At 44.3% G+C, this 15,751-nt stretch overlaps 1 protein-coding gene and 1 long non-coding RNA gene across 4 annotated transcripts in view; one reads left to right on the top strand and one right to left on the bottom strand.

Annotated features, from left to right (window-relative positions):
- The window catches only part of PHACTR1 (phosphatase and actin regulator 1), a 311,643-nt gene that overhangs the window by 291,667 nt on the left and 4,225 nt on the right, over positions 1–15,751 (bottom strand). For all 3 annotated transcript variants that reach the window (XM_064443598.1, XM_064443601.1, XM_064443599.1), the window contains exons 3-4: positions 5,973–6,119; positions 4,084–4,230 (exon numbers count right to left, since the gene is read on the bottom strand). In XM_064443598.1, the coding sequence (XP_064299668.1) occupies positions 4,084–4,230; positions 5,973–6,119 (294 nt within the window). The remainder of the gene's footprint in view (positions 1–4,083; positions 4,231–5,972; positions 6,120–15,751) is intronic.
- LOC135311998 (uncharacterized) overlaps positions 4,121–15,751 on the top strand; it is a 42,242-nt gene continuing 30,611 nt past the window's right edge. Inside the window, exon 1 of the long non-coding RNA XR_010371605.1 lies at positions 4,121–4,208. This is a non-coding gene — a long non-coding RNA (uncharacterized LOC135311998). The remainder of the gene's footprint in view (positions 4,209–15,751) is intronic.

The raw sequence follows: 15,751 nt of genomic DNA, 5'->3' as shown, positions 1-15,751 counted from the left end.
AAAGGGGAGGCAGAAGAAAAGCTCACACATCTTGGATCATGCAGTGAGAGTTTTAAGTGGTCTATTTACTTATCAGTCATCATCTCTTCTAACTTATCAAGCTTGAAAGCTACCTACCATACATTGCTATTTTAAAAGCATAATATTTTTCAACAGGAAGAATATAAATAGGTCAAAACCTGTAGAAAACATGTAAACTTGTCATCTGGCACAGGAACAGGAAAGAGATTATCCTATTGGACAGTTGTCACAGGTGGAGGCCCAGGTTCTCAGAAGCAATTTGGGATTAGCTTTTAGGTGGCCGAATAACAAAGTTAGAAAGATGATCTGAAAACGGCTTTTAAGAAGATGTGGATGAAAAGCCAAAAGATAGATGTAAAGAGATGGAGCCACGCCAGACTGCCAGTCATACTAAAGAAAACAAATGATTGCCACTTGAAAGAGCACATCCCACATTCCTCTAGTGTTGCACTGGAGGAAGTCTTTCAGAAAATTAAAAAATTAATTTCTGTATGCGGACTGATTCAGTATCAAATATGCAAAAGGAAATCATATCTGTCTGTAGTTTTATGATGTTATGTAGCTGCATTAATTTTGGCAGAAGAGGTAATTTAAATCCTTTGGGAAACATTACCCTCTCGATATGAGCACATAACTCAGATTAATAGGATTTGCATATGTATAACAGTAGGAAGAATAACCCTTAGTTTGGAAAACAACTTTGTATTTTAATCAGTTTGGGAAGACCAGCAAAAAAACCATACCAGGGATAACTAATTGAAAAGCATTTGTTAACATGTGCTAGGCAATAATTGTGAGTTAATGAATATTTGGAAACAAACATAATAAATGAGGACATTTTGGAAAATCAAACAAAGCAGGACTGTTAATATAATCGAAAAAGAAGAGCAGGTAGAAGTTGCACTGTTGATCACTTATCAGTTGTGGGGTTTTACAATCCAGACCAAATCTGTGCTGTACGCAAATTGTATAATTGACTCTGTGTACAAAACCTCTCAGTTGTTCGACAATACAGATAACAGCAGTAATGGTATAATTATAACTTACAGCTGAAGTAGATAAAAACCTGCTACTTCTTAACTAGTGGTTGTAATTAAGAGTGGAGAAAAGCAGTATTCGCTGCATCTGCTTACGTTTCATTAATAAAAGCGGATTTTAAGTTCCAATACAGCAAAGCAGCTGCACGCTGCATCCCAGTCCTGACCGCGTCCTGACAGAAGACAATGACTGGGGAACGCGGCTCGGCTTGTAGCAGCTGTAAGAAAAATAGCTCTGTAAGCAGCGATTGAGCAGCAGCTGTAGATATGGAATACATTAAATGGAAAGCAAGCCATAAGGACGTGAAGGAAGAGGTTATTTCCTGCGCCCCAAGCGTCACTTTAGTTTCGACCGCATCAGCAGGTTGAGGAAGCAGCATTGCTTCCTTTCTACCACTTCCCCCTGCACAGGCGAAGAAATACACTACCCCGTGTGCACACGCGTGCCCCGCCAGCCCACGGGCAGCGGAGGGAGGACGAGACGAGGCGGGACACACCGTTTCCACCCCCCTCGGAGCGGTCAGCTACCGCGGGGAGGCCGGCGCTTCAGCACCACGGGCGGCGGACAGCGCCCGCAGCTCCCCGGGGCGGGGCGGGGCCGGGCGGGGCCCCTCCGCCCGCGGGACCGGCCGCACCCACCGCCGCACCCCCACCGCCGCCACGCACCCTCCGGGGCACAGCAAAAACATCGCCAGCCGCGGAACTCCCCATGAAAACCAGGTAAGTTTAGAAACTGGGGCGGTTTTTCCCACACATACCCCCCAAAAATGAATTCAAGGACGTTGCACCTCATCAACAAGAAGTTCCAAAGGCAAACCCCGCGCCACGCACCATTATCAAGTATGAGCAAAAGCAGCTAAACAAATTTCCTAACAGCTATTAGGAAATTCCTGTATTCCTCAGTCTCTGAATTCCTTGGAATGCAGAGCTGTCCAACCCAGGCTGCTTGGTTTGTGCTTTCTGAGGCAACAGAAGAGTAAAACCAGCAGCTTAGAAATGAAGTGGGTACCAGTGGCACGTTTCACTTGCTTTTTGGCTCGCTCACTCAATACCGGTTGCTAAGCAATTTTTTTTTTTTAAAGCTCAAAACTACTCACTGCCAGAGGGATTAATGAAAACACACTCTTGCACCACTTACAACATTCTTCATTTATATTTCTTGATGCACCAGTACTGTTTCTTTTAATTATTTCTTTTAGAGGAATTCCATTCCCAGGTTTGAAAGTAAAGAGATAAAGAAAGCAGGGGAGAGGGGAGGAACAGAAGCTAAGTGTAATTACCAATTTTTCCAGTGGATTGCGGGAAAGAGGTACCAAGAGACTTGCACATCCTCTGGGACCTGTAGTAAAGGCAGCACGCTTAGCTCAGCGTAGAGACGGGAGGGACCAGGTGACCTGAAGGTGCCTTGCCCTTAACTGGTTTATCTATTTATAACTACATGACATAGCATTACCTGTGACAGCACAAGTCAACACAGAGTTATTTCAGCAGTCAAATAACCATACACAGCCTTTTTATTAACACCTCACGCACAGTGATGCTCTTTCCATTTTCACTCCCAGTTCTTTAGAGCTGACACCTGGCATCTGCCGCTCTCTTCCAGCCTGTGCCATGAAATGCCAACCAACTTACCTATGGCTTGGTAATTTTTAAGAAGTCATGATCAGAAAGAAATAATGACCCGCCGTAGGATGTAACGAACCATTCTGTCAATGGTAAAACCAAACTGCCTATTAGCCATTACCGAGGGTGTAATTCCAGCAGGGATAATGGGAGGGGGAAGGAAATCCATTCCATCCCCAAATGGAGGAGATAAACACATCTCTGCCATCTCCAACTTTCTGCCAGCTGAAAGGAGGGAGGGAGGAGAGATGGGGGAGACTGCAGCATGGCAAGCGGCAACTCTGAGGCAGTTCTTTTCCCTGTACAGCTAGCAGTGAGCTGACAGGCTCAGCATCAAAGACTGTTACCACTTGGGTCATTTTGTGCGCTGCCGCTGCTCCTGGGACATGAGGTAGAAGCAGTGGAGCTTCCCGGCTACAGATACTCCCTCACGCCCCCCCACCAGCCAGAGGAAGTCTGGTTTGGTGCAGAGAACCAACAGAAAGAACTTTCTTTTCCTTTGTTTTTGAGAGCAAGTAACCTCTGGTGTAGTTTACTGTTGACAGAGCCCATAAGGAAAGAAAAGGTCAGGGAAGGAGGGAAAACCACAGGCCTAGTAGGAAAGAAATAGGATAGTTGCCATGTGCAGGATGAACTGAAGGGGACAGCTGAAATCTCAAGGGAGCCATGAGGAAGAGGTGGCAGAGAAGAAGGAGAAGCAGTGGAGAAGGGGGACGGACGGGTCAGGTGGAGACTTGCAGGAGGCCCAACCTGGTAATGGGCGTGAGGAGGTGGATGTGGGGAGCTGGAGGCATGTTGGTAGAAAGCATCAGGCTGTAACACCCATCAAGAGTCACGAAAAGCAACGCTGAGACAACGGGCGACCTCATGAGACTGAGAAAAAGTAGACAACGCGGACGCAAGTTTCTTTACACTTTTGAGGCACAAACCCATCAGGGGAAGAAGGCAAAGAGTGAGACGGGGAGAGACTTGCAAAGCGCCGAGGGCAGCGCGTCCGGGAGGGATGCCAGAAGAACCTGGCGAGGAGGTGCAGAGCAGAAGTCTTGCGGGGAAGCGGCACAAGGCTCTGCGGGGCGAGGGAAGGCTTTGAGGGGCCGCACGGAGAGGGGAAGCCGGCCCCGGCCGGGGCGGGTGGTAGGTGCGGCGTAAGGGGAGCCGGTCAGGGGCCGGGGGAGGCCGGGGAGGTGCGAAGAAGCGGGCGTCAGGGCCGGGCCGGGGAACCCGCCGGTGCTGGCGGGGGAGGAGGCCGCGGCGCCGGGGGCGGCCTCTTCCCTCCCTACCTCCCCCGCCGCCAGGGCAGCCGCCGCCGGTCCACGGGCGGCGGGGAGCGAGGCGGGCCGCCCCCCTACCCCCGCCCCGGGCCGTGCAGCGCCGCGCCGGGCCGGGGCGAGCCGTCTCTCACCTGCCTCGAGGTTGAAGGAGATGCGGGCCTCAGCGAGGTAGGGGGTGTCGCTCTTGGAGCGGACGCGGCGAATGGGTCTGCGGTCGATGTCCTCCTCGGAAGATGCCGCCATTAATGTGGGCACGGTGAGCAGCGTGGCCCGGCGAGCTGGCGAGGGCGAGTGGCGGCGCGTCGCGGGGCGGCCGGGCGAGGAGGGGGCGGAGGGGGCGGGCGGGCAGGGAGGGGGAGAGGCGCCGGGAGGGGGAGGGGAGGACGGGGAAGGAGAGAGGGAAAGGGAGAAAGGAGCGGAGGGAGGAAGGGAGGGAGGGAGAGAGACAGAGAAAACCCGTCAAGGATCTGCGGACGGGAGCGGCCGCGGCGGCCCTGCCCGCTGCCCCTGCCCGCCGGCAGCGCCTCCGCCTCCCGCGGCCGCTCGCCTCAGGGCGGCCACCTTCGCGCCGTGCGGTCGGAGCGGTGTGTCCCCCCACGGCCCTGCCCAGGGGAGGCCCGGGCCAGGCTGAGGTGCCGCCCCCCCGCCCCGGGGTGGGTCCCGGCTGAGGCGGTTTCCCACCCCCAGGGCAGGGTCCCGGCTGAGGGACTCCCGCCCAAGCACCTCGGTCTGGCTGAGGTGACACCCCGCAGAAGGCCTGGCACCTCACGCCCCTGTCTTGGGCACCCTGAACTGATCTCTTCTAGCTTAGGTGACCCAAAACCCAAAGCACGGCTGGATCGAGACCTGGTGGGATGTCTAAGGTTTCATCCCTTCACCCTGTTTCCTTGGGCAAACCCATTAAGTAAACCAAAATGGTGCACTAGGCCAAGTGCTTTAAAATGTGAAGGGGACTGAGGAGCTGACACTTGCTGTGTTTAAAACTGACCATTGCTTAAAGCTTGGGACTTGTATTCATAAGTCACTTTGGCAGGTCTTTGAAAAAAAATGTGACCGTAGGCAAAAATCAGTGACTCCATTCTCCAGCTCCAAACTGGGGACATTGTTTTGCTGCTTCTCCCCTATTCCATCTTCTCTATTTAGTAATCAGCTCTTTATGTAGATGTTATTTCTTACCCTGTGGTTGTAGGCTGCGTGCCATGCTAGGGCTCCAATTTCAGTTGGGACCTCTAGGTGTTAGTGTAGTAGAAATAATTAAAAATACTATTTAAGAAAAAAAAAACAATCTGGGTGGCACAGAAGTACTACATAAAGTGAGAGTTGAACAGTTCAAATATGTGCCAGGGGATGTACCAATTCATCCCATTTAATTCAGATTTTTTAAAGAAAACCCAGTGTGCTTAAAGCCACTAATTTGTCAGTACTTCCAAAATGTTTTGTTTTGGCCAACCTCAGTGAGATAAAGGACCAGGGAATGACAGGGCTCAGTAACTCTGAAGGCAGCAATAGTAACATTATCTGGTCTGAATTTTGGGGGACGGTTCTCTTACTCATTCCTGCAGAATCAAGACTTTTCTGTTACACTTTTGCCAATTAAACCTGTAGACATTTTGGGGCATGCTGGATGTTCTTCCACAGTTGTAATGTTGGGCTTAGCTGAAGTCTGCTGTTAGCTCTAATCCCTTTGTAAATGTTCATGAGAACTTTTGTGTTTCTGGATGCCTGGAGTGGATAAGATATAAATATATCATGTTTGCAAAGCCATTCTCTTTTGCTCTGATCTCACTGGTTCACCCTACCTAAAATGGGAAGATCTTTAGTTAGTACTTGCAGGAGAATTTTGAAAAGGATCCCTGTTCATACATATGCAGGTGCTTATAGTTAGACAGCCATTGCATCCTTGGATGTCTGATGAGCCACCATACCACTTGTGAGCGAGGAGGTACCATCCGGGCCATCTGCATCTCAAAAAAAGTCTTTACTTGACATCACATGCTGTTTGGGGAAGGGGTGGTCTTACCATTATCAAGGTTGAAGCAGATTCTAGCTTCTTCCAAGTAAGGGGTGTCACTCTTAGACCGGAGTCTTCTGATGGGTCTCCGGTCTATGTCATCCTCAGAAGATGCTGTCATCAGAGTGGGCACGGTGAGAAGAGTTGCCCGACGAGCTGGTAAGAAAGAACAAATGAAGAGAATAGCAGGAGAAAGGAGAAATGGAAAGGGGGAGGAAGAAGGAGAAAAAGAAAAAAAAAAAAAACAGAGGGAAGAAAAGAGAAAGAAAATTGCTCAATGGAAAAGAGGATCTGTAGCGTGTTTGCTGTGAGGTCCCTGCCTCACATGCTGCAGAATTTAAAGCCTGTCAAGAAGAGCAAAGATTGCTGTGTTGTGTGCCCCAAAGACACAGGTTATAGCTCTGTTCCTGCCACAGGTTGCTTCTTCAAAGTTCCTAGTTTTGCCACTTAAACTTTCTTCATTACTTCTCAACAACTGCAGTCTCTCTTTTTCTGAATGCTGTTTTTGAGGCTATAGTGACTGAGTAATGGAAGTGTTTAAGTGTTCACTTTTTAGAGGAATCTGTGGAAGCTGTGCTTGGGACACATGGCATGATGCCTACAGCAACTATTCCAAAACTCAGTTTCTTGTTGTCTTGATTTGGGCACTCAAAATTAACAGCTACTTTTTGCTTTTGATCACTTTATGTCTTAGTTTCCTAGTCATGAAACAGGGAGAATCATAATTTTCTTTCAGTAGGGATTTTGTGAAGATATAAGTTCATTAATATTTGTAAAGTATCATATACTTTAGTGAAGCACCGATGAAAAGCCCATGAAGAAATTAAGATTTCTATCTTCTAAACAGGGTTTAAATGGCTTGGGGCCATGCCTTCAAGGAGGAGAAAGCACAGTATTTAATACTGGCTCATCAAGTGAGCACTGCCCACTCCATGCACTGATGAAGCAAATGGTAGGATAGTAAAAAATTACTGTATCATCATGCAATTAGAAACCATACTAACTATACATATGTATAAGGAGACTGAATTAATGTTGCAGAGGCAACCTTCATTCTGGCATTGCCTAAGTATTTAGCACTTGACCTTACAGCCTTGATAATGTCCCTTTAATGTAGGTGTTTTTTATGTGAAATGTAATTATGAGTGGCTGTTGAATGCTTTGGGTGCTAAGCCTATAAATTACAAATCACAAACAGAAGAGCCTCTATAAATATATCCACCCAATTCTCCCTCTGAGTAGATAAAGATTATCACAAATGCTAGATGGGATCTGGCTCATCACTGAAAGCGTGAGCACCATGCACAAGTACCACCTTCTCAGCGTATTTCTTTCCCCTCCAGCTCATGTATAGCTGGAAAGAGAATTTCAGCTTGAAAGCCCATCCTTACCCTTAGTGTGGGACTATTAACATTAACTTCATCTGGGACCCTATAAGAGCCTAAACCCTGGATGTTTCTTGCTGTTTGGGTATTACCTGGTGTAACAGTCTCTGTCTTCGGGCCTTTGTAAGCCACCACACTTCAAATAACTAATAACAAACTATATTTTCCTTCTGGGACCAGAGAGCATGACTGATAGTGACTAAGAGCATTTGCTGCAGCCTGCTAACTGTGGTTCTGTCTTGTAAAAGTTTTTTAGAGTTCCAGATAATACCTGTCAACCAGAAGCCTTCAGATGCCTAAAACCTGACTTAGGCGTTAGGCATGATAGCATATAATTAGTATGAGGTTAAAAAAGCTGTCACGGTCTGTTTCTCAATTTGCAGCCTTACATATTTTACTAAACAAGCAAATATGCACTGCTGGAGGTAGCGGTTATTTCTGGTCTAACTTACTTGCCTTCTGGTTTTAAATAAATTTCTTTCAGGTTTTTGCTCATTTCTAATCTAGCATTTGAATTTGAAGTAAAAGCAAAGGGCAAGAGTTGAAATTGATTTAATGGGGTCAACTATTTAGATTAAGCTAAAGTCAAATCTGCGACTAGACTGTAAACTATTACTCCCTTGTAATAGGGGTGTACAGTAATGAAGATAAAAGGGAATGGAAAAATTCTGCTATGGATGGTTTTGTGTACTGTATCATCAAATTTACACTAAAGAAAGATTTATCTGTATATGAAGTCAGCATTGTAAAAATCATCTCATAAAACCACCATGTAAAAGATTTGGCTTTTAAAACTGACATGATCTAGCTCTAGTTAAATCAGTGAAAGGGCACCCCAGGCATTTCAGGGCTAGCTGGATCACAACACAGGACTCTGTTTGGAAAAAAAACCACCAAAATGCATATGCATTTATGGTAAACAGAGAATAAGAGTGGGCTTGTCTATATAATTGTTTATCAATAAATTTTACCTTTTGGGTCAAAATATTGGGATCTGGCTTGTATTCATTTGGACTAGAGGTAGGTGTATGCTGGAAAATGTTTCCTGGAGTAATCATTATATTTTTGACTTTGACAACCATGATTATCTCCCTTTTGTGTAGATTACCAAAAGGAGTTTTCTAGACAAACTGGAAATTTTAAGAAAATGTTGGAAAAATTTCAGAGGAAGCTAATAAGTTTTAAAACATTTTGCAATAAAAACCTAAGATCAACTCTTACGCAGCCATGGAACTGCAAAGTATAGCTGATCGCATTCTGATATCCATACGGTGACGCTGAATATTTGTGCATGCCGTGAATATACCTGTACACACTCTTTTCCTAACTGTAATCCATAGCATTCCTTATTATAAGAATCTGTTGCCATATATTTTTTAGTAAAGCTGTCAACATTAGCCCAATGCGACCATTGGGTCCGTGACAGATAACCCACCAGTATCACTAGCTTCAGCTGCTCTCCAAAAACCAGCTCAGCCTCTGGGACACATTTTTAGGAGATGGTTTTTCAGGAAAATTGGAAAGTGTCCCCTTAGAGGTCTTGGAGTAAACGAATGACATTACGATAAACATTAAGGGGCCTGCTTACACTGCAAATGGATTTGAGAGCGGTGTCCCAAAACTCATTTTAAGCAGCCACCCTAGCAGCACATGGCAGGCAAACCAGCCATTTTGGTTAAATACTTTCATTCTGTTTGCACTGTCCCTCACAGAGTTACACCATGATTGGCACATTGCACCAACACCTTGTCTGGTATTTGTGAGAAAGGGAAAAGGTTGCTTGTGGAGGAAAAATACCTTAAAACTAGAAATGCTGTAAGGTATGTAATGACACCTTAGAACTGATTATATATAATCTCACATTTGTTGTCTCAAAATATTGTATGTTACTGAAGTACGACACAAGTATGCGTTTAGGAGAAGGGAATGTGAAATCTGTAAATGATTATATTGCATGTTCAGAAGCATTTTGAACATATAATTTCAATATATTTAGTTACACCTACAGGTGGTCCAATTTTTGAATGCTGTTTGAAATTACTGAAAATATGGGGGATGGTTTGCAAAGAATTTTTGATGGCTTCCATTTTTTCCATTAAAATACATTTCCACATATTTTATTTCAAATATTAGTACAAATCTTTGCCAACAACTAGCTTTATGTTTTGAAGAGTTATAATACTGATTTTTTAATGACTCTTTTGTTTTTTAGAAAAATTTTGGACATTTTTAATCGGAAAACTTTCAGAAGTGAAAAGCTACCCTGCTAAAAACTAGTCAGAGAAAATGTGAAATATCCATCTAGATTCTTCCATCCACTGTTATAAATGGACTTTTATTAAAATGTTTTTAAAATATCTCATTTTTGACACAAATACCCCAGTCATTTTTGGCTCAGTAGGGTCTTCATCTAGAAACCTGAATCTGTGTAGCAGATTCTTACCGCAAAATGGCAAAAACTTTTGAGACTGGATGATTTTAATCTTAGTACAAGCAAAGTGCTAAAATGTTTCTGCTGGAGATGTCTGAGCCTAGATGCGTTGGAAAGGGTACGTTTATGACACATTTGTAGAACACCTATGAAAATATTTTAATTGCTGTGCTGCTGTTGCTGATCTGGTAGGATGCTTTCTTGCAACTGTTTTTTTCATTGGAGAAATATATGAGCTTCTTATTCGGGTCTGCTCCTTCATGTTTCTGTGGAAAGGGCTCATCATGGCCTAACATGTAGATAATGCACGCAGAAACGTATTTTTGTCTAAATGTAAGCTTTAAAAACATCAGTTCTGCTACATTTTGATGCATCTAGGACACGATATTCCATCTGTGCTAAAAGAAATTATTAGATTGTGAATATTCTTTAAAGACAGACCAAGCAATGGGTCCAAATGGATCTTTACCTGGGAAAAAAAAATCTTTTGGTCTGATTTGATGCCACTTCAACTTTTGTTTTGTTTTAAATGCAACTGATAAAGAACACCATTTGCAGCATTAGAGGTGGGAAATGGGGTATGACCAGCGCAAGAGGAAGAGAGTAGAACATGTGCAGAAGCACTGGAGGGGACCTAATTTGTCGTTTATGAGGAATGATTTATAGGCTTGTGTCTCCTGGATAAACACAGGAGCACATGCATATGGATTGCTCCGTGTCTCTAAAGCAAAGCTGTTGAGATCTTTGTTTGGTGGACAAATCTTTGGTTTGATGGACATCAGTAATCTGAAAGTACTTAAGATACATAGCATTCAAACACAGGCCTGAGGGTTGCAAACAATAGTACACATGCAAAAGGATAACCGCTTTTATGCACACGCTCGTTATGCTGGTTTGTGATATTTGGGTAAACATATGGACAATATGCCTAACTAGCACCTTTTGTACATTTTAAAGGAAACATGCTTGTTCCTCTGCTGTTGTGTCCAAAGGCATAGGCTTCCGAAAACAGGCTACATTAAATAAATAAACACATACATAAAACAGATAAATTATTATGAAATATGGGCAAGTAGATGCTTGGTTATTTAAAATTAATTTTTAGTAGAAAAAAGTTAGATTTAGTTTTCAGAATCACATTTTTTCAAATGTGATCCATGCATAGGTTTTCTAAAGTTTTCTATATTTTGGGGTATGGAGTACTGGATCTCAAGCACCCTAGTTTTATTCGGATATGCTGCTGAGAATTACAAGATCCTTATTTCTTCTGACTTTAATTTGGCTGACTGGATATTGAAATAAATGAACAAAAAGTTGCTGAAGTACAGTTACTGCAACTCATCGTAAGCTACTTTTATATAGTTGGTGAAGCTAGGCTACCTGACTCTGCAAGCCAGACTCCAATCATGGCACTCAGTTGCCTGTTCCTAAATTCCCCAATACTGGGGATATGTCAGAATAAGAGGTGGGAAAGGGAAAAAAAAATTAAAAGGGATGAGGAAAAAGTAGATGTTGATCAGCTACTTCCTGGGATTCAAAGGGAGGGAAATTACTTCAGGAACGTATGTTTGCTGTTACTAATTTTTAGCCTAAGAGCTAGTGACATCACATGAAGAAAAAAAGAAAAAGACTTGCAAAATAACATCACTTTGAAAAGATGTTAATCTATGGGATGAACTAATCATAAAATTTTGATGGATGGAGTATCCTAATGTTACTTTACACAAGGAATGTCTGCAGTGGAATCATTCTGGATTAGGATCTGGGGATACTGCAGCAATACGCTTTTGTAAAATATTGGACATGCAAAAGCAGAGGGGAAGCAGCATTGAGTAGTCAGCAGTGAGTGAAGTCAAACATCTAGAATGAGTCAGCACTGTATGAATTAAAATAAATGAGCAAAAGTGAAGCACAGTGAAATAAATATATTGTGGAGGCAGAATGTGAGAGGAAAATGTGGAATTAAAACTATACCTGGGAGTATTTTATTAAACCTGGAAAACTGATCAAGAAGAATTTCCTGAAATCTTTTGAGCAATCATCCCCTATGTGTCTATACAATCTTGTGCATCTGTTATCCCTTGGCCATATATTTTTGATTCCATATTTTTTCTACTTTACATTTTTTGTTCACTCCTTACATTCATCAGGTAGATTGTAGGAATGTTGCAACCAGCAAAAGCATACCTAATGTAAGTGGATCTGTAAATTATTTATAGATACAAAAGACAGTTTAAGATAAGCCTTCAGGAGAGTTTTGTTCAGTTATTTAAACATGCACAGTGTATCCTGCCAAGTGGACTGGCAAGTGACTTCAAGGCATGTAGGAGCATCTTGGAAATACTTGATTAATGCCGTTAATTTTAAGCTTCTTGCCCCCTGCTGGTGAAAGAGGAGATAAGACTGGAAAAGTGAATGCACAGGTCTCCAGGAAATCAGAAACGATTTTATCCTTGTAGTCAGAAGTCGCCTGAGGGCATAACCCAGACTCCCATGCAGGGACTGCAGGGTCCAACAGTAGTGCAAGAATGGACTCACACAGCCCAGAATGGCATCCTGACCACATGATGTCCAGCCTGTCCCATCAGGGTGTGGTGTGGAGTTGCTAGAGGGGACAGACTTAGGACCCCCTCCATCAGACTCATGGCTGCAGAAAAGTGCTCCACACATCTGAGATGGGCAACTCACCTTTTATGATGGTACCTAAAGCCTTCATTTATAATGTACTGAACAGAAGTTGTCTTCTCTCAGAATTCATCCAAGGGGCTCTATCCCCTTGTGTACAAGAGAAGGAGGGGTTCCTCGTTTCTTAATCCTGAACAAGCCTAGGTGAGACCTAGGTACCAATGACCATGGCCCTGCATGCACTTCTTGTATACAGTTTGATGGCTATGCTCAAGGCAGGGTCTCTGACATGGCACAACTGTTGGAGAGAGCATTTTGAGAAGCCATAACCAGCTTTGGAGCTGTTTGAGGAAGCAGCAAGAAGCCTCAACAGCTGCCTCCTCCCTTTTGGGAGCTACGTTTACACCAAGGCCATTGCCCACTTGCTGAGCAAGGCTGTGGCTGTGCCTGTGGCTGGCTGCATTCCTCACTGATCCACATCCGGACTGCTGACTTGATGTCCTGCTTGGCCTCATACCTGCCTCATCACCATGGACAGGTGATCATCTTGTCTGATGATCTGGGCTCTTGGCTGAACCTGGTGACTGTCACCAGTTCTGCCCTGCTCCTGTGCTGCAGTGCTTTACCTCGTGTAGGTGAGGCTGCTGCCTCTGCCTGTCTGGCTGACTCTTGGCTCTCTTTCCCTTATGAAGCAGCCTGATTCTGCTGCTCCTCAGCACCAGCCTGCTCAACTATGTCAAATATGAGGTCATTCTTTGCATGCCCCAAAGCATAACTTCTTTCAAGTAGAACTTCAAGATCAAAGCTGATGTTTCTCCAAAGCAGGCTACAGCTGAAACAGGATCTGCACATTTACAGCTTTGGATTACAGTTTGACATGTTTTGGGGAAGTTACTCCCTTTCCTGAATTAGGTCCTATCTTGCCTGTCAACACATGATTCCTCTGTGCAAACAAATGCCATTAGCACAGGCATCTTTCACTCAAGTTAGCTGTCTAGGCTGTCATAATCAGTAGAGAGAATAAGGCAAGATTTATATTATCCCAAGGAAGATGTCTAAGATTAGGTGAACCCCACTCTTAAAATCACTGTTTCTCTCCACTGATACATGCCAGGTTAGCCAGAATTCTTAGGTGGAAACATCTTCACTGAGGACACCTAAGGGATAAGCAAGCTGGATCCTGTTCCAGGCACCATCATATGCTTTCAGCCCTCATGGCTGAAAGCCATGGTAGATTTGTATTTAGCATACATTTACATCCAAGAATGACCAGTATCTTCCACACACTTCAAAGGGGAAAGACTTTTCTGAAAATTAAAGTCCAACTCCATGCTTAGATTTCAGATTCAGACTTCCCTAGGGCAAGGGGCTGGATCCAGGGGCTCACAGTCCCTTCTTTGCTGCCTCTGATTTGCAGATGCGTCACCAGGCATTACGTGCTTGGCAAGGACACCCCCTATCTCCTAGATCCCAACATATGGCCATGGGAGAGACAGTCAGGGAGGGCTGCCGGGCTTAGGATATTTCTGGCTTGTATCTGAAGACTACAGCCAGCTGGCTTCATTTACCAGGTTTTCTAAATCTAGATAATCCTACTGCCAGATCCAGTTTTTGTGACTTTTCCATCCCTCCTGCTGCACTTTCCTTGGAGGAAACAGGGAACAGCTGTTTGAATAGCAGATTCAGCCCAAATGGCCAAACTATCCTCTCCTCTGCGCACAGCCCACGGGAATGAGGTGATGGCTGCTTCTGCAGAAGGAGAGGATGGGAGAGGAGGCAGCTGATAAGGTAACACCTCTCTCCTCATACCCTACAGCAGCAAAGGCAGTTCGGCAGCTTCCTGCAGGAGTAGGGATGGGGTGTGGGTGTTAGTGCAGGTAGCAAGGGATAGAGAACCGGTTAGTTGCTGAGGGCCAAACCCCTGTTTCAGTCTGTTTGCTGAAGTCAGAGCATCCTGCATTCAACTACACAAGACCTGAGGTCAGCTGGGGTTTGCTATCATCCGCTGGAAATGCCGTGATAGCTCTTGAGTTCCTTCCCAACATTTTGCAGTCCTATTCCTTCTCTTCTCTTCCACCCACAAAGAGTGGGTACAGATGAGAATGAGTGCTTTACAGCTGCCATTTGTAATGTTGTCATATCATTAACGTGAAAACATTGGAAAGCCGTTTTATTCTTGATCAAAGGATTAAAAGGCAGAAATCTTCAAATCTCACAGAAAGAGTAAGTGGGTTATAAACCCCCTTTCTATAGTCTGTAAACAGAGCATTTTGTAGTGCAATAACTAATAACATAACTAAAGTAATACTAATACATGTCATGTGTTCTGATGTTTCTAATTAAATGGCAGAATACTGTAGTCTTCTTTCACTCAATTCTGTCATAATGCAGTTTTAAAGCATGTACACATGCTGTTTGATAGCATGATTTGCTAATAGCATCCTGTTATTACATTAACATAAAATAGTTACTTGCGGACCTTTTATTCAGTTCCAAACTAGCTACTTGAGCTATGCTATTTATGGTGGATGGGTGCATCACATTCAGTGTAATTTTTTTTTTTTTTTTTTTTTAAGAAAGTTATAGCTAATGCAGTTTAACTGTTTCTCAGAAGACCGATAAGGAAAGAAATACATTACTTTTGCCCATGTTTGGAGAAATCATGCCATTATCTCATATAGAAATGCCTGTTCCATGGAAGACAGCCCTAAAATTCTGCACAAGGATGACAGGAGTTATCAGAGCTGTACAGGCAGCATCAATGCTCACTTAATAGGGTTGAGTTCCTTGTGTACAGGGGGTAAGCTAGATCAGAGGAAGGGGATGCTACCATCAAGGAGTTTGGGGCTAAGGATGGTGATAAAGGCATTTGCTGCAGGAAACTTTGATGATGAAACTCTTCCAGAGGTTTATTGTTTGGCCTGCTGAAGCCATCTCTGTCACCTCAGAGATGCTCAGTGCTACCTCAGACAGTGAAAGCCTGAAACTTCTCTCTGCACAGGCCATATTTCACCTTTCACACCTATTGCTAGCGGGGTTTTCCATCCATCCTTCCCCTCAGCCACCTCTCCTGTTGCCAGGGGGTGGCTGTGTTGCAGCATTTGAGAATGTAGAGCAGAAGTGTTGTCACTTCTGTGCTCAGAGCAATTTCCCTGCTGGCACCCAGCTTGTTGGAAAGCAGCTGACCTCAAACACAGAGAGATGAACAGAGGGGAGAGTACTAGAGTTTGGGGAAGAGGTCTCACAAGCATGTGAGTTAGGAGATATGAAGGGCAGGGGCTGGGGAAAACGCAGTAAAGGGAGCAAAGAGAAAGGTGAAAACTTGAAGGGGACAGAACGTAAGTGCA

Source organism: Phalacrocorax carbo, chromosome 2 (assembly GCF_963921805.1).
Source record: "Phalacrocorax carbo chromosome 2, bPhaCar2.1, whole genome shotgun sequence".
Classification (NCBI taxonomy): domain Eukaryota; kingdom Metazoa; phylum Chordata; class Aves; order Suliformes; family Phalacrocoracidae; genus Phalacrocorax; species Phalacrocorax carbo.
The sequence above is the reverse complement of the archived record's forward strand: the minus strand, read 5'-3'. Positions and strand labels throughout refer to the sequence as shown.